The sequence below is a fragment of the Nannospalax galili genome, unplaced genomic scaffold, assembly GCF_000622305.1.
Source record: "Nannospalax galili isolate Female #2095 unplaced genomic scaffold, S.galili_v1.0 scaffold383, whole genome shotgun sequence".
Taxonomy (NCBI): Eukaryota; Metazoa; Chordata; class Mammalia; order Rodentia; family Spalacidae; genus Nannospalax; species Nannospalax galili.
The window spans coordinates 2,502,348-2,529,564 of NW_008351346.1; the positions used below are offsets into that span (position 1 = coordinate 2,502,348).

The 27,217-nt window shown below is 45.1% G+C and overlaps 1 protein-coding gene across 3 annotated transcripts in view; it reads right to left on the reverse strand.

Moving 5' to 3' along the window:
* Positions 1-571: 571 nt before the first annotated feature.
* The window catches only part of Rxrg (retinoid X receptor gamma), a 41,008-nt gene continuing 14,362 nt past the window's right edge, over positions 572-27,217 (reverse strand). The window contains exons 1-9 of one of the 3 annotated variants that reach the window (XM_008848227.3): positions 24,110-24,310; positions 17,491-17,635; positions 15,114-15,293; positions 11,496-11,656; positions 11,251-11,380; positions 9,650-9,782; positions 8,114-8,205; positions 6,773-6,878; positions 572-1,075 (exon numbers count right to left, since the gene is read on the reverse strand). In XM_008848227.3, coding sequence (XP_008846449.1) covers positions 928-1,075; positions 6,773-6,878; positions 8,114-8,205; positions 9,650-9,782; positions 11,251-11,380; positions 11,496-11,656; positions 15,114-15,293; positions 17,491-17,563 — 1,023 coding nt within the window. In that variant the 5' untranslated portion in view covers positions 17,564-17,635; positions 24,110-24,310 and the 3' untranslated portion in view covers positions 572-927. Of the gene's footprint in view, positions 1,076-6,772; positions 6,879-8,113; positions 8,206-9,649; positions 9,783-11,250; positions 11,381-11,495; positions 11,657-15,113; positions 15,294-17,490; positions 17,636-24,109; positions 24,311-27,217 lie in introns of those variants that run through there. The other 2 variants (XM_008848224.2, XM_008848226.3) reach the window with 2 other exon arrangements.

Below are 27,217 nucleotides of genomic sequence, written 5' to 3' on the forward strand. Positions count from 1 at the left end.
CTCACAGGGATATGCCAGCCTCTGCCTCCCAAGTCTAAAGATGTGTGCCACCATGACCGACTCAATTTCTTTTTAAATTATGCCATGGCATGCATGTGGAGTTCAGAGGACACCTTGTAGGATCTGTTCGCTCTCTCCTACCATATGGGTCCTAGGAATTGAATTCAGGTCATCAGGCTTGGCAGCAAGTATCTTTACCCACTGAACCACCTCCCTGGCCCTCATTTTTTAGAAAGAAAGACAGAGGCAGAGAGAGAGAGGGAGAGAGAGAGAGAGAGAGAGAGAGAGAGAGAGAAGGAGGCAGAGGCAGAGGAGGAGGAGGAGGTAGGGGGATTGGGAGAGAGGAAGGGGAGGGGAGACTGAAGAAACCAAGCTGACTCTAAAGCATGCCTTCCCAGCCTCCCCACAGGCAAAGCTGGCTGTAACTGGAGCCCAGTTTAGCCTCTAGGAACCAGACCTGGGATGCAAATCTCAGAGCCCAACTCCAGCCCATAGATTAGGCTTCATGCCCCTCACCCTCACAACAGAGAACTTCCCAGCAACATAACAACACATGCTCCAAGCAGTGCCAACATCATGTTTATTATTTTCCATTTGTTTGCTTTCTATGGCAAGTGAAAAAATAATTTAAACCAATTATATGTACAGAGGCTTGGTTACTCTTCCCAAGAACTTCCAGAAAGACCTCAGCCCCTTAGATATCAAAAGGGTCACCTTTAACATCTGTACAAAACTCCACCTAGAAAAGTCTCATGTGTAGAAAGGTTGTCTTTATTACAAGCATCACATTTTGGGGACAGGAAAGGAGTCAGAGTGGGAGGTGGGGAAAGTGTGTAAGATGGGGCTACACACACACACACACACACACACACACACACACACACTTGCCCAGGGGCTATCCTGGGTGAGAAGGATGCAGCTGAGAGCTCAGGTGATCTGCAGTGGGGTCTCCAACATCTCCATGAGGAAAGTGTCAATGGGGGTATCCCCAATAAGCTTGAAGAAGAAGAGGTGCTCCAGGCATTTCAGGCCGATGGAGCGCAGAGCTGGGAGGCGTAGCAGCAGCTTGGCAAACCTGTGGAGAAGCCAAGGAGCACTGTGACCAAGGAAGGACATGCAGGAGGTACCTGCTGGTGTCGACAGGAGTGGTTTGACTGATCTCTGCCAAACTGAGGCAGAAGAATCTTTAAGTGGAGACCAATGGAACTGGAGGATCTGTAATCCCGCAGGGCTTCAGAAACTGCTCAACAGAGGGCTGGTTAATGTTAACGGCAGAAGTGGGAATCCATTACCTCATGGCAGTCTTGAATTCTATAACATCTCCCAGAAGTGCCCTCAGCCCCCATCAGTCATAGGACCATTTGGATGACATTGCTCATCTTGCCAACCCTGTTCCTGTGTTCCTAAGGGTCCCACCAAGATTAGTGGAAGCCCTCAGAGCAGGGCATGGCACAGGAGTGTGCTATTCCTAGAATAGCTACCACTACTAGATGAACACATCTAAGGACCTACCATGAGCCAGGCATTATGGCATGTTCTGGGGTACAAAACTGAGCAAGAGCCAAGGTATGCCCTGTTCTTGAGAGACTGCACTTCTCCTCAAGGCACAGCTGGTCACGTTAGGCTATGTGACCTCAGTCTGCTTCCATGAGCAAAGTTCCTTTTTCCATTTTTAACCACTCACTACCAATTATTATGAACAGCTCATCCTCAGTGCATCTCTTTAGGAAGAGGGGAGGAGAGAAACTAGCAGTCAGCCTCCGAGGAACCAGCCTGTATGGGGAGACAAGACACATATAACTTCATGCACACAGATCACACATCCTCATACATATGTGACCCATACATGTATGTGTACTCTCACTACTCTCTCTCACACACATGTACAACTCACACATACTCTCACATACCCCCTTCTGTGGTTTAAATGTGAAATGTTTCCCATAGGTTCGTGTGTTTGAATACTTGGTCTCCAGCTAGCCACACTGTTTGGGTTGTGGAATCTTTAGGAGGTGGAGCCTCACAGGAGAAAGCGGGGGCGGGTCTTGAGCTTTTATAGCCTGGCCCCACTTCCTGGTCACTCTCTGCTTCCTGAGTGTGGATGCATTGTGATCACCCAGCCTCCTGCCACTATGTCTTCTCTGTCTGCTGCCATGTCTTTCTCACCATGATGGACTGTATCCTTCAGGTATTTTAAGGCAACATGATGAACCCTTTCTCACTTAAGTTGCTTTTTGTTGACAGCAACAAGAAAGTAACTAAGACACCCCCAACATGAGCTTGTACATTCACCTTCATATACACATGCATACTCATGTACACACGTGCATGCACACACTTTTGCACCAACACCTATTCATGTGTAGGCTGCCGTACATGCACAACTTCACACACACAGGTGTGCAAACATCCTTATTCTCTTGTACAAGTTTTCACGTTTGCCTGCACACATACTTTTCTATAACAATGACGTCCACTATGTGTCCGCAAAAGGGGCACATAGGCACAGGAAAGAGCTTGTCTCACACCATATCCCTGTTAGGTCCCTTGCTTTGAAACATCTTTCGTTTTGCCTGTGTGGCCCTCTACATCTCTCAGGATCCTCTCTTGCCAGTGAAGCCCATTTCTAACATTGTTAATGCTACCAGAAATTAAGTTGCTCTATTTACAACTTCCAAGAGAAAACACAAAGACCAAATCACATTATTTCCTGTAGCCCTGAGTTGGAGATTTCTGACTTGAGTTGGATCTTTCCTGAGTGTTTATCATTATTTCATGAAAAAGTGTTCCTTGTAAGTGTGCATATTTCTAGATCCATGTGCTGTGATGCTTAAATATACAGTAATAGGGCTGGAGAAATGGCTACATAGGTAAAGTGCTTGCCACACAAACATGAGGACCTGACTTTGATGCACAGAACCAACATTTAAAAAGCCAAGTGTAGTGGCGCACACTTGTAATCCCAGCACTGGGAGGTAGAGACGGGGGGGGTATCCCTGGGCTCATCCACCAGTTAGCCTTGCTTAAATGGTGAGTTCTAGACTAGTGTGCTAGACAGCTTCAGTTGTCAACTTGACACACCTGGATGGAGGGAAGCTTAAATGAGGAATTTCCTCCATTGGATTGGCATGTGGCCATATCTGTGGGGCATTTTCTTGATTACTGAGTGATGTGGGAAAGCCCAGCCCACTGGGGGTGGTGCCACCCCTGGGCAGGCGGTCCTTTGTTATATAAGAAAGCAGGCTGAGCAGAGGCCAAAGAAGCAAGCCGGTAAGCAGTGTTCCTCCACAGCCAGTGCTTCAGCCTCCAGGTTCCTGCTCTGACTTTCCTCAGTGATGAACTGTGACCTAGGAAATGTAAGATAAAACAAAACCCTTTCCACCCCAATTTGGTTTTGTCAGCGTTTTTATCACAGCAATAGAAAGTAACTAGGGCAACCATTCTCAAAAAACAAGGTGGACAGCGCCTAAGGAATGATATCTGAGGTTGACTTCTGGCTTTCACAGAATGTAATACACACATGCATCCATACAAAGACACAAATAAAATAAAATAAATGTAATAAAAATACAGCAATAAAAGACAAGCAAATAAGCACCATCTGAAAACAGCAGAGAAATTATGGAGCACATTTTTTTGACATGGAAAAAAATAAGGGTCTATGCCACCCCAAGACAAACTTCAGAACTCTTGATGATAAAGCACCAGAAAGCACAGGAAACGTGTCCTCTGCAGCCAAGAGGCAGTATGACAAGGAGGCTGGTCTCCTGACCCAGCTCTCTTGAAAAAGAACTTCTCTTTAAAGTGCAAGGTTAGACCAAGATTAGCTCCAAACTGTTAGTTTTCTGAATGCCACCCACGCTTTCTGTGCTGGGTTTAAAAACTGAGCCCAGGGAGAGTAGAATAAACCCATCCATCACTGGGCACAGCACAGGGGCGGCCACTGCATTCCTCTCTGGTCTGTTGGAAGCAAGATGGAGTCCTTGAAGGTGCTGGCTGTGTGTGCAAGAAGATGCATGTGAGTTCTGCACCCCACTGAGCTGCCAATGTGTGCTTCTGACTTTTTCAAAGAACTTGAGCCCTACAAGATGCACTTCTAAATTGTGTCACCGGGGGGCAGCACTCCACCACTGTGAAAAGCACCCTGGCTGGGCAGTGCCAGGATCCCCTTTGGCCCATTTCTAAAAGTCAGAGGTGATCAGCTCTCCACACTTACCTGCCTGGCTAAACCAAGTGACATCCCTGATTTGCTTGCTGAGGCTCCCATAAACTAAGTCAGAGGTTATTCTCTGAGCCCGACAAGCCTGGTAGCACATGGGACACAGCTTCTGTCACCTCCTGAGCTTCTAGACAGAGCTCTCTTCAGTGTCTGGAGGTAGCCCAGTGTCAAGTTTCAATTTTTAAAAAACGATATTTAGAAACAACCTAGATGCCAACTGTGGAGCAGTGACTAAATGCCTGAAAATGCAGCCACTTTGCAAAGCCATGGAAAATGATAAGTTCTTTGTTTTCAACAATCTGGCTAAAGGAAGGAAATAATACACCAAAAGATGTAATCTCACATCTGTAGATACACATTTCTATGCACAGAAACACAAGGACAGTGGAACAAAATGTGCCAAAATATTTATAATCAAATTTTATGACCATTTTTAAAAATCAAGTTGTTTTCCTAACAACGCAGGCATTGCTGCTATAATTGGGAAGAGAGTCAAGTTATTCTGGATTTTGCTTTTGTTCTTAAAGATTAAAAGCAAGACCAATTCCAGGGAAAGGACAGCTATGGCAGGCTACAGTGTGTGTGGCAGAAATGTACCTAACATTACTGTAGAGCTAGATTTGGTAGAAAACACCCAACCCAAGGCTTCCCATTAATACTGCTTGCCCAGGGCTTGTACCTGCCAGAGGTGGAGTCATGTCCTTTTCAGTATCTCTGGAGCAGGGGTCTTTTGATCTTTCCTATGACCAGTAAAGGACAGGCCACCAGATGGTCACTCAACTCCACTGACTTCTTCCTTGATGTTCAGCAGCTACCATCCCAGCATCCTGTAGAGTTGACTGAACCATATACGTGTCAGCCAGTGGAGGTGAGTGAGAGAGTTGGGAACCTCTCAGGATCTATGTGTCATCACATAGCCTCTCTCCCCACTCTGTTCCTCCGCCTACCATCCATCACCTAGGGACAAGTCGTAACATGGGGCGTGGCAGAGGTACAAGAAGGAAGGAGCCCAGGTGCCTGAGAGGTGGCAGAGAAGAGACCCATCTCTGCACTGTCTACCCTGACTTACAAGTGAGTAAGAAGAAAAACTTCCATTGGGTTAAGTTACTGGCTTTGAGAGGTCTGTGTCACAATTTAAGTTCTAACTAATTGTATCTAAGGGCTAAAACCTATTCACTAGATTTCTTCATAGCGCCCGACAAAGCACCAATCCAGCCTTTGCTGAACAGTTGGTAGATACTGGCTTGTGATTCAGGAAATCAGACTTCACATAAGAACAAAAGTCCTTAGTGAGACTGGAGGGCCTGTACAATTAATCCTATGAGAAAAATATTATCTTATACAGTCTTCTGTTTCATTTTCTGAGATTTGAGGATCACATTTTCTCTTTTTAGTTACAGTTTACAGAAAAGGAAACTCTTTGTTTACTGTACTTTGGAGGAAATTGTTGAACAAATTTGTTTCAAACAAACAGGTATAGTGCTAGATGGTCCAACAGGGTCATACGGGTGGATGCCTGAGGAAGCCGTGTCCCTGGGCTCCCAAAGCCTGTCCTTTCCACTGCATGGAGTTCCTAGGGAGCAGACTGTAAGAGCAGTGCAGTCCCTTCCCAGAGAGCTGGGTCGACATCTCACCTCCACTGGGGACCAGTTTTGTGATCTTAATCAAGTGACTTCTCCTTTCTGAGCCTCCATTACTTGTTAGAATGGAAATCATAATTCTTGCATCCATCCCTTCATTTCTGTGTTGGTCCAGTATGCATACATATTGGACCATAGATACATACTCTAGTCCTCCCTGCAGAGGATATATCCTAATACTCTGTGTGCATGTCTGAAACTGAAGCCGCTACCCCGTTACATACACATGTATATATGTACAGTAAGCGAAGAGTTTCCTTCTTTGCAAACTGTAGCTAAAAAGGGAAATACGATTCTCAAATCTCAGAAAATTAGTACATATATGTATATATACCAATAAAAAAGTTAATTTATAAGGCTGGGCATGGTGGTGTACACCTTTAATCCCAGCACTTGGGAGGCAGAGGCAGGAGGGTCTCTGTGAGATCGAGGCTAGCCTGGGCTACACAGCAAGTTCCAAACCAGATGAGGCTACAAGGGAGACCCTCTCTCAAAAAGGTTAATTTATCAGTTAGGCACAGTAAAAGAGCAGCAATCATATAAAAAAAAAAAAACATTATAACCATATATTCTAATAAAAGTATTTAAAACATGAATTTTTATTTTTGAAATATTTAATTTAATGTTCTCAAACTCTGGCTAATTGCTGGTAACTAAAAGCAAAACCAAGCCCAGGGGCAAAGGCAGGGACAGGCTGTTCTGCTCTATTTGTCAGCCTTTGCTTTAAGTACTGATATCAGGAGAGTGACTGGTGAGCAAGACAGACAAGAGCCCCTCACTCAGGCTTGCATCTTACTGTGGATGCAAGCAACATTTGGAAAGTTCCAGACACTACCTGCCACACACGTGCTTGGTAAATAGGGACGGAAGTAGTTGTGCTCTCATCAGCACTACTAGTCTCTCATTCTCTCACCTGCCTGGTTGTTCTGGATACTTTTGCTTGGTATAGGCCTCAAGAGTGGCATAAACTTTCTCACGCAGTGTCTCCACCTCCGAGGGATTGGACAGACCCTTGGCATCTGCAAAAAGAAATAGATTTAATCTTTGGCTATCACCTCACCAAGACACCCTTCCCTAGAGAGTGTCCCCATTATGCTGGCCAACTTCCTTAGGGTTAGGAAAGATACATGGGACACATGGATGGGGACAATTGGGAAATAAGCAAAGCTGGTCATCTGTGTCTGATGGCTGTCCTTTCTGTGCCCAAGAGTTTTAAGAGTTATAAACTGTAAATAGTCAAATGAACCCTCCACTGGCTTAAAGAGAGTCCTACTTTAGACTCTAGAATGTGGTGCCCGTGCACTTATGGGGTGCTTCCTACCTGCTGGGCATGGCTGAGTGATAAGCTGGGGTGGGAAATTAAATCCACATATGGCCTGCATCAGAGCCTGTTCCTAATCCTGGAGACAATGTGTGTGCACTGTATCTGAAGACTCAACAATCTGGACTCACAGCAGCATCTGATGAGGCCCGTCACTTCTTCCTTCTCAAAATACGTTTCGCTCTGGACCTCCAGAATCCCACTCTCTAGTTTCACCCTACCCACTGACCTCCTTTACCATTTCTTCCTCGTCCCTCTGGCTTGTTAAAGTCTCAGTCCCCAGCCCTCTTCTCTGCTTGATCTCCTGCCAGGTTCACAGCTACCTCCTGTGCTGGCAGAGATCCATAGAGCTCATCTGCACAATCTTCAGTCCTGGCTTCTCCTATGAGGCCCATACTCTTGGATGTCTACTGTTCATCTCCAAGTTCAAAGACATAGTCTTGATTCCCACCCACTCACCCTTAGAACTTGCTTCCCCTGGAGTTTTCTCCATGTCAAGAGAACAAGAACTCCATTCCTTCAATTGTTCAGGAAAACAAAATGAAACAACCCTGAGTATATTTGACTCCTGTCTTTCTTTCTCATCCTATATCCAATTCATCTGCAGATCCCACTGACTTTACCTAGACATATCCCAGGATCTGACCACTTTTTTTTTTTTACCATCACCTTCCCTTCCACAGTGGGTCACTGTATTTCTCACCTTCCCCCAGCTGCCCCCCTAAATGCAACTCCACACCTAGTCAAGACACTTTCGGGGATAGAGGCGATGAAGAGAGGACTCTGCACTCTGCCGGACTCCAGGCTCAGACTGCTCTGTGTCTCAACTGAGCTTGGGGGAGGGAAGGCAGAACGAAGAGGACAATGTCAGAGTCCTAGAGGTCAACCTTGGAGGACTGACCTACACACAGCTGCTAGGATTAAACCAGTCACCTGGGTTAAACAGCACAATGGCTCGCAGGCACCCCAGCTCTGACTTATCCATCTGCATGTCTTTCATCTTGGAAACCAGCTCAGTGAGAACTCTGTTCACCGGGAACAAAGGCAAGGAAAGAGAAAAGCATGAGTTTCAGGCCAATGACCAACCAGAATAATTCTAACAATACTTGTGATTGGCCTACTAACTTTCTAGACATTGCTCCAGGTAGTTGGGGCACAGAGATGAAGAACATGAAGTCCCTCATCTCAAGGAGCTTACAATTTAATTGAAGAAACAGGTGTAGAAACAAGCTGAATGGCAAAGCCCAGTGAAATACTGCCTCCAGCAAAGTTCAAGAAGAGCTCACCAAGGAGGAAGCATTAACTCCCAGCAGGGGACAGAAAGGCTTGGAAATGAGAAATGCAACAGGAAAAGCCAGTCTAGTGCACTGCATGTCCAGAAGAACTGGCAGAGGGCAGCACGGGTTAAAGGACAAACATCTCGAGGCACTATGAAGGTGCGGATCCTCCCGAACATAGTGTGACAAAGGACAGGGAAGAAGTAGACACATCTTAGGAGAGCATGTCACCCAATAAGACCATTTAGGAGGATGGGGAAAGAGGCCCTGGGGTCCTGATACTGGACAGAGAGATTATTTTCATCTTTATCTTTCTCTCTGCCAGCAACCCAGCCTTTCACCCCCAAGTTACCAATCTACTCACCGTTTCCTATAGCATTGTTTAAGGGAGAAAATCTCTGTCATGGGGTCACTATCTGAGCAACTTGAGTGTGCTCCTGCCATAACCTAGAGAGTCTAGGGTCCAGAGAGAAAGTCTAGAGCCCAAAATAAACCTTAGCCAAACTTACCAAGCCTCTTAAAAGAAAAGGTTCAGATTCTGGACCCTTTTTCCATCTCTGGCCCCTATGATAAACTGTTCTCCCTCTCCAACCCCAGTTTTCTAGCTGATATCAATGATCTGAACTCTTCATTGGAAACCCAAATATAGCAGGCTCTTCCATCTGCCCTGCAATGATGCTGGGTTCATTTTATTATAATCACCTTTGCCAATATCCCTCTTTCATTCTCCAGATTTATATTTTCACATGCTTAATAGTCTCTGGAAACTAGACATGGTAGCTCACACATATAATCCCAGCACTTGGGAAGCTGAGGCAGGAAGATTACCACAAGTTTGAGGCCAGCCTGAACTATGGAATAAGGTTGTGTCTTAATATAAAAAATAGATTACAGATTGTCTTGTGAACTTGTTTGGGTTGCCTATCGTACACCAGTATTACACAGAGCTGTATACACACACACACACACACACACGTTCACATACACACAGGAATGTGTGTATACACACATGTGCATATATACGCTCGCAAATACTGGGAGCAGAAGGGAGTCACACATACACCAGTATTACACAGAGCTGTATACACACACACACACACACACACACACGTTCACATACACACAGGAATGTGTGTATATACACATGTGCATATATACGCTCGCAAATACTGGGAGCAGAAGGGAGTCACACCTGTCAAAGATGGAACCAACACCAGCACTGTGAGCACTGCTCCGGTGGACATGGAGGCCTGTGGCCAGCAGGATGCCGTCCTGGACGGAAACCGAGCGGTGGGAGAAGGAGGCAATCAACAATTCATTCCACCCTGCAAGCATAGAGAGGAGACCATTAGGGAAAAGCCATCATTTTCCTGTTTCCTTGACCATTGTCCAATGCGGGGATTATCATCCCTTGTAAGGAGAGCAAAATTGAAAGTCTTGGATGATTAAGACTTAGCTCAAGGTGACATGGCTAATTAGCGACAAAAGAAAAGATAAGGCTGGAGTCTCCTGACTTTATGACTCTGTATATTCCCTCCCCCCACAGTCTGTCAGATTCAGCCTGGAATGACAGCTTGGGGACAGCGACTCTTTTTTTTTTTTTTTTTTTTTTTTAATCAGTTAACAAATATGAACTGAGGCTTTACCAGGCAAGAGTCACTGTGCTAACTGAATGCTAGATACAGCAAATGTACTTCATGGTCTCTGCCCCCAGGACCTGACAAGCTAGTTTTATTTCTTTGTGTTATCTAGAAACACCAGTACAGTTTGTAGCTTTCAGTGGACACCAACGATCATTCATTATCTAACAGAGGTGGGTGAGTGGACTGGTTCCCAATGCTCAGCCAGTCTTCATAAAATCTCCCTGATGGCTCTGTGATGAAAAGAAGATATGGCAGTTGTCAATAGACAGCACAGTGTCCCAGATATGAGAGACAAGAGAAAATGTAGCACATAGAATCTTAAAATAGGAGGCGATCTTGAACCTCGGTAAGTCTGAGCAGAAATCTCTAGCTCTGTGTGTGTGTGTGTGTGTGTGTGTGTGTGTGTGTATGTGTGTGTGTGTATTGTAATATATACACATATGTGTTCTGGTCTATGCATGTGTGTGCACATGTGGGTGTATACAAGTGTCAAGGCTAGAGGAGGACATTGAGTGTCCCACTCTGTCACTCTCCTCCCTGAATCTCAGTTGACAAGAGCTCACTGAACCTGGAGCTCACTGAACCTGGAGCTCGCTACTTTTTAGCTAAGTTGATTGGACAGCAATCCTCCTGTCTCCACTCCACTCAACATTGGAGCTTGGGTTATAGGCATACACAACCTGGCCCAGCTTTTTAATTTGTGTGTGTGCTGGGAATGCAAACTCAGTTCTTCATGCTTGTGCAAGAAGCGTCCTTACCCCACTGTACTGCCTCTGCAGCTCCCCAAATCTCTGGCTTTCTTATCTCACCTGTGGAGTAGGATGATCTCCATTTGCTGATCTCATTACAGGTGTAAGACACTGCTTGAAATTATCCTCAATAAAAATTATTTATGAGTCTTTAGAATTCAATGCAAATTATAAAACCACAGCAACATTTGCAGGAGGAAAGAGCTCTACTCCTCCATGAATGATGTTTCATTTGGGAATGAAAGCTTTCTGTGGGGAAGATCATTCAAACTTACAAGTCTATAAATGCCATAAAAATGAAGACTATATCTCCATCAGGTTATTCATTTTAGGAATCCAAGGGTAATTTCAAAATGTCCACCCAGGGAATTGTCTCAACAGAAGGTGTCCTGATGTCTTACCGGCCCGGAGCAGAATGACCTGGTCCTCCAAGGTGAGGTCTGAGAAATGGGGGATGCGCTTGGCCCACTCAACAAGTGTGAAAAGCTGCTTATCAGCAGCATGGCATATGTTGGTAACAGGGTCATTTGTCTGAAAAAGGAACAGAGCCCTATGAAGGACAGGACCTGGGACTCTAATATACCTCTCTGTCCTCCCCAGCCCCACCTAAGAAATGAAAGCTAGGTAAAGATCTAGGACCACGTACCGAGCTCTCCATGTTCATGTCACCGTAGGATTCTGTCTTTGGTTCAACAGCAAGTTCAGCTTCTAGAATCCTCTCCACCGGCATGTCTTCATGGCCACCACTGGCACATTCTGCCTCACTCTCAGCTCTCTCCCGGCTCCTCTGTCTTTCTTCTTGCACAGCTGGCATGCAACAAGACCAGCAGAGGTTACAGAGTGCCAAGGACAAGTGTCCGATACCTACTACCTAAGCCTCAATTTTCTCCTGTGCACATTGAGACTCATGATGACATTGAACCAGGGACATTGGAATGTTGACACATGAAATGAAGAAAGCAAAGCTGTTTCCTTACGTCTGTACAGAGCTATGGCTTCCTTAGTCTATATTGCTTCCAGTGAATTACCAAGATCATGTTAATCTTGTTTTTTTGAGCTTTAATAAGCTCCTTTGAAGCTGTCTTTGAAGACACCAACTCCTTGCTATCCCTGCAGTGTCCCTTGTCCCTTCTTTACCTTCTACCTCTAATAAGCTGAAAGCATGCAATGGTTAAAGAACAAGGCCATTACTGTAAAAACTCCCCCTGTCAGATCCTATGCATAGCCCTGGCATTCATGTCCCATTAGGCTGGGCCCTTGTGCACCAGCTTGAACACAACATCACCTGATCTGACTTGTCAGGGAAGATCTTCGGGAGCCGACTATGGAGATTTAGTAAGCGAAGGGGTGGGGAGATGTCATCTAGATGACATTTCAGAATGAGCACTGATTTCATGGGTTGGAGAGGGCACATAGGCAAAGATGTGGGCTGGAATTACTTCAGCCTCCCCAAACTTGGGGTTTTCATCAAAATTCACTCCAGCTCTCAGAACCCCTGGTCCATACATTAGGATGCAATGTATGCATTGCTCCCCATGAACACTTCTTGAACAGAAGAGTCTCTTTTGGGTTTCTTTCTATCTAGAAGGTTGTGGCTTCCAGCTTAGTCCCAACAGCAATAAGCAGAATTCAATATCAGAACACAGTTTGCATCCCAAGAGGTAGAAAATTCCACTATAACTTGGAGAAGCTCCTTCAGGAGCAACTTCTCCATTTCTCCACCTCCCTCCCCTCAGTCCACTGCCAATGAGATATAACAAGCTACAGAGGCTGTTTGATGGGCTGGAGCTGGGATGCTGGACCCTGAGTCTCTCTTGTGGCTGATACTGATCTCTCAAGGTTAATCAGAGGAGACCTAAAAATACACCACTAATAACCCCCGAAGCTACGGTAACTGTGTGGCCCAGAGAAACAGAAAGTGCATAGGAAGGAAAGAGAAAAGGAAGAAAGGGGAGAGAAAATAAAGAAAGGGAGAGAGAGAGAGAGAGAGAGAGAGAGAGAGAGAGAGAACAAGAGAAAGAAGAGCAAACAGCAAGTACCTTGGAGTCAAAGAAGTCTTACCAATGTAGCTGTGCCACCTGCTAGGTGACATTGGATCCACTACTTAGCCTACCCAGTCTTACTTTCCTTCTCTGTAAACCTGACATGATAGTAACTAACTGAAGTGGTTTTGTGGGAATTAATGAAATAATTATAAGAAGTTTAATAGAATAATTTTCCTTTCCCTTTGCTTCCCTGCCCTCAGGCTTGTCTCTGGTCCCTCCATCTTCCTGTCTGACCCCTTCCTGCTCCCCTCTCTCTTCCTCTCGGCCCTTCTCAGTCTCACTTTCTGTTCATTCTACCTGTCTGCCTTCATGTCAACCTATGGGAATTATAGTATATATTTTTCTCACAGTTGGATTTTCTGGGTAAGTTGAATTTTCTTGCACTACATTTTTAAGTAAATCGATAGGTTTCTATGTGTCTTGACATTTATAAACAGGTGAAGCAAAGTAAGTCCAGTTCGTTTCGTGATCCTCAGTTCTTCCACAGACTTGTAATACTCTAGGAAAAGGACCTTCAGCCTTCAAAGAAAATAACATTGTCTTCAGGGAATTAGATTCTAATTCTAATTTTGCCATTAACTGAGTGAGAATTTGCTACTCATGCTTCCTGTTCATACTATGAACCCCACTGTTGTAAGTGAAGTAACATGTTATCGATGGATCTTCTACATGGCACACATTCTCAGCTCCTGAGCCAACATACATCAAGGTAGACCCAGGACACTACATCTAAAACTGTACCCAATTCCTACCATTCAGCTTCATTCATCCATGTAGTAAATACTTATTATGCATTTGTAGGTTCTCCAGCAGCCAACATTTATACTTTATACTTAATATTTATATAGATTATTACATTTCAGTTAATTCTTCCAGTAACCCTCTGTGAGCCACAGAGAAACTAGCTAACTTGTCCGGAGTGAAGAGCTCAGACGTGGTAGAGCTGGCATAGGGACCCAGGCTGGCTGCCTCCAGAGTCCAGTTCTAGATTCTCCACTCCAAGTCCAGGACACCAAGAGAGGCCGAACAAGCAAGACAACAGGGTTTCTAGACTATATACAGCCTTGAAGTCAGAGCAAGACTTTTGTCTTTTCTTTCAGTAAAATCAGAACGCTTTGGAGGAGCTGGTGGAGGAATGGCCAGACTTAACCACTTTGTTGACTCTGGTTGCTCTCCTGAGAGGCCACAGAAAGCCAAGGGTAGAAACAAGGAGGCAGTCTGGGGTGCTGCTTGACTCTCTCAGTCCTTTCCTCCTCTGTGAGCTGGTTCCTGTTGGCTAAGGTATTCTGAAGGCTTCTCCCTCCTGCCATGTTTCCTCGTTGGCAGTGTCCACTCTAAGCACTGCCTCAGTGACCTTTTCCTTCATTGGTTCTTTCCACCAGACTCTGTCAATCTCACAGCCCAAGGAGTCTGTGGAACTGACTCAGTGAGTTGCTCCTATCTTCAAAGGCAGGACTTCCTCTACAATCTGTTAAGATTCCCTGCTAACACCAGGTACCTGCTCAAGCCCTCTAGTTAATAACTGCTCACTTCAATTTATTTGTGTTACTTAACAGAATGACATTTCGATCTTTTAAAGGAACAAAAAAAAAAAAAAAAAAAAAAAGCACTTTGAGATTTCTCCCTGACACGAGACTAGCCCACTAACTCACACTATAAATTAAACAATGGAACCACTTAAATGCACAGAGTTGACAGTCTCCGGGAATGAGAGGCCATGTCAGACCTGCACATGCCAATAATCCTCAAAGACTGAGGAACATGCCAACACAAAAAGGATTTATAGCAAGCAGATCAAGTCACAAATCTCAGAGAGCAACCCTCAGCTTTGCTCCAAGTGAGAGCTAAGATCAGAGGGGATAAGGCAGCACCACCTTGGGGGTCACCTTGAGGTTCGCTCAAGGAGCAGAGCACAAAGCCCCTGAAACCTCAGCTCTGAGACTTGCTGCCTGGTTACAGGAAGGAAAGGGGAAAGTGTCCTATGTGGGAACCACTCCCTGGGCTCCCAGAGAAGAGAGATGAATGAGGAGAAGATGGCTCTTGCCCTCTGAGCTCTGCACACGCACCTTTCCTTGAAAAATTGTGGTACCCAAACTCAGCCTACCCTTCACACCAAACATTTCCCTCCCACAGAACCAGTGCGCTTTGTGCTCCTGTCTCTGTGACTCTTTGCATGGGACCTGCTCTCTGGAGTGGAGAGGAGCAGTGGAGAGCCTCACCTTCCCTCTTCATGCCCATGACCAGGCACTTCTGGTAGCGACAGTATTGGCAGCGGTTGCGCTGACGCTTGTCAATGAGGCAGTCTTTATTATCCCGACACGTGTAGATGAGATCTTTCCTTATGGTTCTCTTGAAGAACCCTTTGCAGCCTTCACAGCTGTACACTCCGTAGTGCTTTCCTGATGACAAGAGAATAGTCCATGGGTTGTTCTTGTGTCTATTCAGATCTTTCATTCCAAAGAAGCCCATGGCTGTCCCCCAGGGAAACAGGCATATCCCCATAGCACAGCTACAGAACACAAATAACAGCTCCCAAGAGAAAGCAAGCTGGATCACAGGATCCGAACCAAGAGTAAATAACCTCTCCTTGTGTCTCCCCTCTATCTCCAACTCCAGATAGCATTATTAGAAAATTCCTGACCTAAGATTTCATGTACATTTATTTTATCAAGGCAACTCTTGGATTTGGTTAAGCAAACATCCCACATTAGCTCCAGATCTTAGTGTACATAACAAAATAAGATGTTTGTTTGCCATACATTATCTAACAGGAGAAAAGCCTTCATTTAACCAATGTTTCTCCAAAATCAAGACCCAAAGTCTTAGGAAACCCACTAAAAATTATCATCTTTTAACATAAACTAAAACAGAACCCCAATCTAATAAATTGGTTTATGATCTTTATAGTATATTATGCTCGATCTTGAATTAGGACATAAATTTCTGATAGAAAGTCATTTTGCTTGCTCTAGGACTATCGATTGTGTGTTTCACTGTGTTTGTGATGTACAGTTATCCCTGGCAGGAAGGACCAGTTTGTATCAGGAAATTGCCTGCTGCATCTGTTCCCACACAGGTGTCATGAGTCCCTCATAATGCTCTTTCTGAGGAAATTCTTCTTAACGCTAAATCCAAGACAGCTATACTCACTTGACTGAAATTGTAGAACTTAAAAATATAAGAGAGCAGAGCAAAACACATTTAGGTCTGATCCTGGAATATAAAATGTGGATCCGTGTATCCACAGACTTAACTTCTAATTCTGTCTATACTGATACTACAGTGCATTAGAAGTCCCTGAGAACTAGCAAAGGTAACTTCATGCACCCCAGAGCTGACCTTTCAGAGGAGGCACCCCAAGATAAGAAAAGTGGCTAGCAACAGCCGGCCTGATGAAGCCAGCCCATGCGGAATTTCCTGAATTCACGGCAATGTTAATTATGAGATTTTATTTTGAACCTAAAGAACCTAATGCTTTCATCTCTGAAACACTTTGAGAAACATGACCTTAATTTGGCCACACTATGAAAGTCATTCTGTGGCTTTGTTATAACGCAAATGAACCTATCAAACCTTCAACTAAAATAACCAAAACAGAGAAAATGGCCTGTCAGGCTGTGACCAACATTCAGTTACAGCAATGGCCATGTCTGCACGATTTGAAAATGAGTTTTGAAAGCAAGTAGATGTTAGCCAGGAAACTAAATAAGTCCCAGGGCCCTGTCACTTTCAAAGGAGAGGCACTCTGTAATAGTTTTGATGATAGAGAACAGGAAGACACTCAGCCCTTGGGGTCTGCTGTAAGCTGCCTTGTCTTCTCATTCTTTTAACTAATTTGACCACAGGGTCTTACCAGGTAGCCCAGGCTCACTTCAATCTTAAGATCCTCCCACTGCAGCCTGCCCACTACCTACTGAGTGCTGCTGTGACAAGCAGGCGCCAGCACTACCTGGCTTTCTCATTCAGCAAATCAAAGATGCAAATATGGTAAGAACTGGTGGGCAAAGAAGTGGGAGCAAGAAAAACGGAGTGGAAGGGAATGAAGTCAAGAAAGAGACAATCTTGGCAGAAGTAGAAGAGCATCAGAGAAGATAGGCTCCTGGAAACACATTTGCTTGTGCCATAAAAGCATGCTAAAAAGCTAGCATGTTGAGAGAGGCGATGTACTCATACTGAAGGGTTTATCTTTCTTAGGGATATTATGGAAAGATTTTTACTTTCCTTTTGCACTTTTATGACTTCCAATTTTTATTGGTTTTATAATTATTTATTTGGAACATTTTATGATTACAAGAAATAAATTTTAACAAACTAAAGAAAACCTAGCATGAGCTATTTGATCACCATACAGCTTCTCAGTCCTAGATACATATGCGCTTGTGTTACTCCAGAGAGAAGTTTCTGAAACATTTCCAGTGGATCTAATCCTTCAAGATGAAAATTGTATTTAGAAAATTGTATTCATTGAGATGGCAGGCTCTGGGCCACATATAGGCTGGACCATCCTAAAGGGCTTTTAATTTCATTAGGTACAAACTATGCAGGGAGCAGGGGAGCGAACCCCTTCTCTGGGACCTTGTCCCATGGGGCCCATACCTGAGGATCTGTCCCCACAGATGGCACAAATGTGTTTCACCAGAGACCCAGGGCTGGTGGATGGGTAGTTCATGTTTCCAAGCCCGGGCAGACCTGGTAAGGGCTTGATGTCCTCGGAACTGCTGACACTGTTGACCACATTTAGCTGCAAGAGAAAAAACAATACAATAAAGCAGAGTCAGGGGAAGCACAGGCCTCAAGGCCTCCCACATCGAGGGTGCACTTGAGAAGAGACAAGTTTCATTTCTAGAAGCAGTTTCCAAGGACAGAGTTCCCAAAACTGCCAGTCTGTGACGGGAATTTAAAGCCAGGGGAAGTGCATGAGAGGAACAAAATCACTTCTAGAAGCTAAAACCTAAGCTGAGCACCAGAGCACATCTCTATTATGCTGCCTGCTTTCTTATTTTATTCACAAGTTTTACTTGAGTGAAACCAAACTGCACACCCAGGACTATGTCAGCTGTGCGATTTTAAATTTTTTATCAACTACCAACTGCCAATTCAGCAGTGATCTAGGAGGAGCTATGGCCCTCAGGCAAGACATGCAGACTCCGAAAGCCAAGCAAATCCATCCATTAGTCAATCAGTAGGCATTCCCCCAGTGCTTACCATGCCAGCAAATAAAAATGCACATCCAGGGGTGCTCATCAAATGGAAGAGGACAGGTGTACTGGTCTCTATGAGCCCACTGAAAACGCTAACCCCAATGCCCAAGACAGTGAGTAGCACCATATGGGCAGAATGTTCATTTGTTTGTTTTGGAACTTGGTAATAACTAATAGGTGAGCTCATGAAAGTATAAAATCTGTACAGGCAAAAACTGGACGTGCTTTGTCTTCCCAGTTCCTAATGTGGGACCCAGAACTCAGCACAGAACTAGTGCATGTGGAAGTCCAAATAAGTAAGCTCGCTTTTCCTGGTGTCCATCCTGTGTCCCAAGTTAACATGGGCTCCCCAAGTTTCCTGTTGGCTTTGGGGAGGTGACCAAGCTGCTGACACTCAGTGTTCTATAGCCATCAGAGAAAATAAGTTAAATAAATATGAGGCAGTCATTCAGTCAGAAACAGGTGTGTTCCAGCTCTACACCCAAGTCCATGGGTGCAGAGGGGTGTTCTCAACATTGCCAACAGGAGACATAAAACCTAGACAGCCTGTCTCTCCATCTTCAAAGACGTGCCACCTCCTTGTGAAGTCAGAACATGCACAATAAGAACCAGTACAATGGGGGCTGTGAAGATGACTCAGTCAGTAAAGGACTTGAGGACCTGAGTGCAATCCCTAAAACCCATACTTCAAAAAGGAAGTCAGGGGCTGGAGAGATGGCTCAGTGGTGAGGAGTGCTTACTGCTCTTCTAGAGGACCCAAGTTCATTTCTGTTTTAGTTTGTTTCATGTTGCTGCAATAAAACTCCAACCAAAAACAACTTGGGGAGAGAAGGGCTTGTTTCAGTTTACAGGTTGAAGTCTAGCATGGAGGGAAGCCAGGTTGGGGGTTCAGGGCAGAATCTTGAAGCAGAGATCACAATAGAATGTTGTTTATTGGCCCCATTCCCCCTGGCTTGGTCCAGCTACCATTTTTTTTGTTGTTGTTGTTGTTTGTTTGTTTTTGTTTTTATGAATTCTGAGGATTGAACTCAGGTCCTCATGTTCATAAAGCAAGCACTTCACTGACTAAGCCATCTCCTCAGTCCACTCAACTACCTTTTTTCTTTAACATTTTATTTTTATTGTTTTTATTTTATGTGTATGAGTGTATCGCTAGCATGTATGTAAGTGCACCTGTGTCATCCATGCCCACAGAGGTCAGAAGCGGGCATCAGATTCCCCTGGGACTAGAGTTATGAATGGTTGCTACCTGCCACATGGGAATCAAACCCAAGTCCTCTGTAAAAGCAGCCAGGGCTCTTAACAGCTGAGCCATTTCTCCAGCTCCTCAGTTACCTTTCTTATACAGTTCAAGCCCAGCTGCCTAAGAATAGCACCACCCACAATCACCTAGACCCTCCTATACCAATTAGCAACTGAGAAAATGCTCCCACAGACATGTACACAGACCAATTTGATGAAGGAAGTTACTCAGTTGAGGTTTCCTTTTTCCAGGTATGTCTAAATTTGTGTCAGGTTAACAAAAACTATGACAGGTTCTCAGCACTAACATGGCAGCTCACAACCATCTGTAACTCCAGCTCCAGAGAATCCAACACCCTCTTCTTGACTCCAAGGGAACCTGCACACTTATGAACATACCCACATACAGACACATGCAGACGCATAAATAATAATAAAATAAAATCTTTTTCAAAAAGCTAGATGTGGTAGAATGTGCTTATAATCCCAGCACTGGGGAGGCACAGGCAGGTGGACTCCTGAGACTCTCTAGACGGCTAGCCTAGCCAAACTAGCAAGTTCCAGGTCACTGAGACACACACACGCGTGCACACACACACACACACACCACCACCACCACCACCATCACCACCACAAAGGACAAGTCAAAAAGAAGGCGGTACAGAGTCTGCACCTGTATAAGAATCCTAGAAATATGTGGAGAGCATCCGAGGGCTCACAACAGGGCCTACTGACTTCCCCAGATCTCCATGAATTTTGAATCATGCTGTCTAACTGTGTGCCTGTAATTCTCAAACTGAACCAGAGGCAGGATTTTCTTCTCTATTCCAGGACTTTGGTACACATAGACTGATCAATAAAACATAACCTTCAATAGAACCTGAGTTAGGTTCCTTCTAAATTTACTAGCTTTCCAACTCACTAAGAAATATTTGTTGAGCATGGGAAATAGGCAGAGGCTCTGGATTAAATACCAAGAAAGGCACAGAAAAGGAAAGATAGACTTTAGTGTCTTGCTTTGAAATCAACCATTAGGAATTTTTAAAATTAATTTGTATAATAGGTGAAAACACATGTCATGGAAGAATTCCCCTCCTTTTTTTACATGAAGCTAAGACATGTTATCTGGGACCCACACCTAGCATCCCATCCTGTTTATGTATAGTACAGAGATTCCATACCTGGGAACTTTGAGAAAAAAATATTGTCTAGGCCAGTGCCTGGAGATCCTGACAAGGGTGAGTCTGAGCAAGGGTCTTGGCAGTGGTATTTCTACAGCTTTAACAGATGATGCTGACACACCATTTCAGGTTAAGAATCACTTAGCATGATGTGAATTGTGTCAGTGTCTATTGTAGACAACAACTTTTCCTGAGTGCCTCAAGAACATAGCAATTAGCAGTTGGGTCTATCTCATAAAATGAAGGCATTTAGTCAGATAAGTCCCCAGAGGGAGCCTTGTATCAGCTCTGTCCCCAAATCCTCAGGTGGATAAGAAAGATCTCATGAATAAGGAGGCCATCATCACCTCAAGAGGACACTATCATTCCTCTGCCTCCCACCTAGCTCTGCAGCTGTAGCCAGCAGTGACCACAAAAGAGTGATTGCTGCATTGAGACCATCTATGGGAAGCTAGCTCAGCACCAATAAATTCTGAAAACCCCCACAACAACCCAAAAAAGGCTCTCTCTCTCTCTCTCTCTCTCTCTCTCTCTCTCTCTCTCTCCCCTGCTCCCCCATGTGGGGGGGCATATATGTGTGGTAGCATACCCAGGTATGTGTGTCTGTGCATGTCAGAGGCCAGAGGAGGACATCAGGTGTCCTGCTCTATCATTCCACCTTTGTTCCCTTGAGACAGGGTTTCACACTGAGCCTGGAGCTAGGCTGGTGACCAGCAAGCCCCAGTGATCCTCCTGTCTCCCATAAAGCTGAAGTTATATGTGTTCATGTTACCACACCTGGCTTTTTATGTGGGTCTTGAAGATCTGAACTCAGGTCTTCATGCTTACCCAGAAGTGTTTTTATCCACTAGGCCATCTTCACAATCCCCTATTTTTCATATGAAGAACACTGAGCCTCACCATGGTGGTTTTTCCATTTGCTCATTTAGAAACACCATGGAGGTGCTGCAAGCAAGAAGATGCAGGCATTGCCTGGAGGGACTACCACTGAGAGTAAAGATGGCTGGGAGAGTTAGAAGGAAAGACACACAGAAATCAGAGAAGACTTCCTAAAGGGTGCAACACTTGAGCTGAGACCTAACAGTCTTCAAAAGTGGATAGGCCAATGATGGGTACAAAGGCCTAAAGGGAAGCCTAGGGACTTATGGCAAGAGCATGTCCAGAGTGTATATGTAATTGGTAGATGAGGCTGAGAAGTAGGCTGTGCAGAGCCTGGAGGCTCAGTGGCTTGGCTAGGATGACTTTCATCTGGGAGACAATCAGGGGCCACTAGAGATGCTGAGCAGAGAAATCATACCCTTCAAACCCAGGCTCAGTGAGGCACCAGAGGCAGCAGAAAGACGGGGAGAGATACCTCACCAGATCTAATTGGCTAAAGCTAGGTGCCCAAGCTCCCAGATCCTAGGTCATCATTCTTCCTCCATGCTGTTCTCTGGGGCCAGCAGAAGACCCTCAGTCATTATCGGCCCTTGTAGCTCCCTGCCCCACCTCCTTGTCCAGGAACCACAAAGGAGCAGACAAGTTTTCAAGCATTCTCTCCACAGTTTGAGTCAGAAGCCCCTCTCCCACTCCTCCTCTTCATGAACTTGAATGGTGGTGGGACAAAACATTCGGGCAGGTGGACTGATGTTCTTTCTTCTGTCCCTCCCTCCAGATGGTTTGGGGTTTGTGTGGACTCAAATGATGGTGGAAAGAATGGAAGGCAGCTGACATCAGAGTACAGACCTATTAGCTGCCTGGCCCCAGAGTCCCTGAACCTTGGCTGTTTTATTCCATTAGATGCAGCCCTGCTGAAACAGGCACTTTAGAGCTGAGACTCAGCAAGCGGTCTGACCTGTCACCACATGCTGGCTGGCTGCTCCTTGAAAAGAGGACAGAAGCGCACTGTCTTATCTGACTCTACCAAGGGCCAGTGCTTCCAGAGTACCTCTGGAGCCAGGTCAGAACATTGTCTCCCACATTTCTGAGCTGTCTTCAGCTTCGCATGTTCAGGCTGGAGGCAGTGTTCCTACTCCAGGGTGCAAACCCCACATGTAGCACACCTCTAGTCTTGTAATGGGCCTGGACCACCACACGGATTCTAGTGTGGACCTGCCCCTTCCTCATTATGGGATCTTGACCAGATTCCATCACTTAGCAGGGATCTCATTTCTAGGCTAGATCAGTAGTTTTCAAATTGTGTATCTGTGTGCGTGTTTGTGTGTGTGTGTGTGTGTGTGTGTGTGTGTGTGTGCGCGCGCGCGCGCGCGTACCCCAGATATGAAAAGGTTAAGGCTTCTCTGCTGAGCCTGTTTCAACCAAGTCTGTTTTGTCTCACTCTGTACCACAGGCTAGTTTTAAACTCATAATCTTCTTGCCTCTGCCTCCCAAGCACTGGGATTACAAGTGAGCACCACCATGCTAAACAAATCTGGTTTTCACTGACATTATTGGACTTCCAAATACATTTTCCTTTGAAGATTCTATAGCTTGATTTTTTTATCATCAAATTGAATAACCTTTTTTAAAAATTGTTATTTTAAACTTTTATGTGTAAGAGTGTTTTGCCAGCATGTAAATGTACTATGTGTCCATAGATGCCAGAAAAGGGCATCAGATCTCCTAGAAGTAGAGTTACGGATGGTTGTTAGCTGCCATGTGGGTGCTGGAATCCAAACCTAGGTCCTCTGAAAGAGCAGTCAGTGATTTTAAGCATTGAACCATCTCTCCAGTCCAGAATTAGATGACCCTTAAAGTCTATTCTAGCTACAATATTGCAATTTTTATTGAAGTAGTCACTATAAAAATGCAAAGATTTCAGAGGATAACTCAGCTGTCAGTAAATAGCTAAGCAGAAATCAGTAGGGCTAGCGCCCAGGTCAGGTAACAAGAGTTAGCAGGGGAGGGGGAGGAGGGAGACTCCAAAAATTTGTAAAGCCTTTTCACAGTCCAGCCAACAGAATTATACTGACAACACACACACACACACACACACACACACACACACACACAAATCTATAACCTAGATGCAAAGCGTGTATCATCTCAGTTACACATTTGGTGTCTGAAAAATTGCCCACTCTACTAAGATGCTCCCAAAGGCAGGAACTGAATCTTATATTTTTTTGTATTTCTAGTACCTAGTCCTGAGCATGGTCCCTTGAATGCTGGTTGAAAGAAACTTTTCTAGAACCTTTTAGAAACACAGAACATCTGAATCAAGGATCAGTTAGGTGTACAGTGTATATCACGCAGCAATAATAACACAACAATAATAATAATAGTAATATCATTTGACTTCCATAGGGCATTACACACCTTAAGAAGTGTTTTTCAAATCTACATCTCCTTTGATGTTCATAAAAATCCCTGTGGGGTAATCAGGGCAAGCATGTGTACTTCACAGTAGAGAAAATGAAACTCAAACAGAAATGAGCTAAAGTGGTTTGTAAAAGGTCACCCAGTGCCGGCTGCTTGGTGCCAGCTCAATGCTCCTCAGTCTTCAAGAGCAAAAACCCAAAGAGTGCAGAAAGAGCAGAAAAAGCAGAGTTGGAGACCCTGTCTGCTGCCCACACAGCACTCCTCCCCTCCACACCCCCAGGTCAGACTCACAGGTCAGGAAAGAGCATGCTTCTGTGGGGAGTCCCCCCACAGAGCAGTGCTGAGCAGAGAAGGCAGGATGTACAGGGGCTCTCTGCCCACAGCCTCAGAATCTGGGTCCCCGTGGCGAACACCGAGGTCTTTCGTCTTGTGTCACCTGGTTAGTTGGTAAAGTTCTTTTTCGTGTGGTTCCGGAGCCCAAGCCCGGAGCACTGCTTAGCGTCTGAGGCTGCTTCACCAGCACTTGGCAAGCTTAATATAGCTCTCAAAGCCAAACTTGGCCTCAGCCTCCGCACACAGGCCACAGTTGGCTAGTTCCAAAGTTTTCAGCTGACCTTTCAACCCCGATCCCTCTGTACAGGCATATGGTCCAGGAACAGCGGCCCTGCCACTCACACGGCTGTGGCGATGAATTTATTGGCCAGGTCTGGCTTGGTCAAAAGATTCTACTGTGGTTTCTAAAAGCAACCTCAGAGGGACAGTGGCTGCCTGCTTTTTACCCACGGGCCCTGCCACTCTCTCCCAACTCACCCTGGCTTATATGTCTTCATAGATACAGTGATTTCTATTTGAAACTATCTTGCTTATTCCTTAGGTTTTGTTTGACTGTTCAGCCACTTTTATGCTCCCAAACCAGGGTGGTTTCAAATAGTATCTGTGCATAGCAGGTCTTTACAGTTATTTTATTTATTTATTTACTAATTTATTTTATAGTGTTCAGACGTGTGTGTGTGTGTGTGTGTGTACATATGCACACAGGCACACTCCTATCTGTGGGGACCAGAATTCAACCCTCATGTGTCATTCCTCAGGAACCATCCACCTTGTTTTTTGAGACAGGGTCTCTCATGGAAATCTGGAGCTCACCAATTAGGCTAGACTGGTTGGCCAGTGAGCCCTAGGGATTCACCTGTCGCTACCTCTGCAGTGTTGAGATAATAAGGACAGCGACCACATCCAGCTTTATACATGAGTACTGGGGACTCAAGTTTTCATTCTTGCTCCTCAAGTACTTTGCTCTCTCAGCCCTATGTTCTTGTTTTTTGAGACAGGGTTTCACTCTGTAGCCCAGATTGGCCTGGACCTCACTACACAGCTCCCCAAGCTGACCTTCAACTTGCAGGCCTCTTCCTACCTCAGTGTCCAAATATTGAGATTACAGACATGAGCCACCATAACTGGCATAATTATTTAAATGAGCAGAAACGCCCTTTGTAAAACCCAACTTTCACCCTCAAACTGAAAAGTCTCTGTCCAACTACCAGGCTTTGACTCTCCAGCCTGGAATGTGTTTATAGAAAGGAAAGTAAATAAACAAACCTTACTTACTCTGGAAGGCAAGAAGTGGAATACATATTCCACCTCCCCACTGGGGCCTCTGAGGGTGGAGCACATATTATTAAGCAGTTCATAAATCCTTTCACCGCTCCCCTTGTATTGAACCCTTGCGTGTTAGCACACCTGCACGCATGCACTCACGCGCATGCACACTCGACATTGTAATTTATCTGCATGCTGTGGCAAGCTCCTCCTACATAAGACTTCTTGGATGGCAGGATAAGGAGTATAAGGACTTGTCTCACAGGATTTTGGATGCTAACAATTACCAGAATCCGCAAAGCACGTTGGCAAACATGTTCTGGGACTGCTGATGCTTCCGTCTGAAGACCCAGGAAGAGCCAATGTTCCAGTTCAAGACCAAAGGCAGGAAAAGATGGCTGGAGAGATGACTCGGTGGATAAAGTGCTTGGTGCACAAGCCTGAGGACCTGAGTTTAGACATGCCCAAGCTGGGCATGGTGGTGTGGGACACCAAGGACAGATTCACTAGTATGCTATGCCCATCTGAAGGATGGGCATCATAATCCAATGCAGATTTGTGGGTGGAAGATAAATATTTGTTTTTGTGAGCTTCAGTGACTTGAGGATTGTTTTTATTACACAGCATTATTGCAGCAGCAACCAACCACTCTAAAAGGGGAAAGATGGTAACCCTTTCTTTTTGTTATTAGTTGTAACTGTGTGCATATGGCGGCGGGGGGCGGGGGGAGTGGATTTGTGCATGTGAGTGCAATGCCCAAGGTAACCAAAAGAGGGTGTTGGATCCCCTGGAGCCTGAGTTACAGGTCATTGCAAGCTGCCAATGAGGGCAGTAGGAATTGAACTCAGGTCCTCTGGAAGAAAAGTGTGCTTTGAACCACTGAGCTGTCTTGCCAGCCCAAGGATAACAATCTTAGTGTGGCATCACTAGAAAGGAGGAAAGGGCATCTGGCCATCCTGGCTCCACAGAGCAGTGGTCCAACTCTGCCCTATATGTACGTCTTCTCCTCCTCTGCATCAGGAGACACTCCGAATTAAAGTCAAGTTTTCTTCTTGACATACCATGGATGTATGTCTGCCATAATCTAGATTTGTCTATGTGCCATACCTGTCTATTTTCCCCCTCAGTTGACAGCTCTTAGCAAAGACCTGCACTGAACATCTCTGTATTCCATGAGAGCTTGTGATATCTCATTGGTTAGATATACATTCATGTAATATGCATGTGCACATGTATGCACTCGCATGTGGAGGCCAGAGGTGGATATAGGATGTCTTCCTTAGTCACTTTCTCCATATAATATTTTTTGAAGCAGAGTCTCTCCCTGAACATGAAGCCTACCAATTGGCTAGACTGACTGGTCAGGAAACTCCATGGAGCCACCTGCCCCCACTTCCCCAACATTAGGATCATAGACATGTGTCACCATGCTCTGCTTTTTATATAGGTTCTGGGGATCCAAACTCAGTTCTTCATGCTTGCATGGTAAGCACTTCACTACCTGAGTCATCTCCCCAACCTTCTAGACACTCTTTATTGGATGAAAAATGTGAAAAGTTTCCACAAACACCTCTAAGGGATGCTGAAATCACAGCTGTCAAGCCCACCAGGGAAATGACCTTCTGATCAGAGTCTCTTAGACCACAAGTTTTTGTCAGGTACCCCAGCTTAAAGGCACAAACAGGGAGGTCCTGCAAGAAAGCAGTCTACAGAGGTGATGCAATTGCTTCAGCAAGCCCATGGTGAGCACTCACTGAGGGGTACAGCTCAAGCTGTCTGTCTGGTCTGTGTTCTACTCCA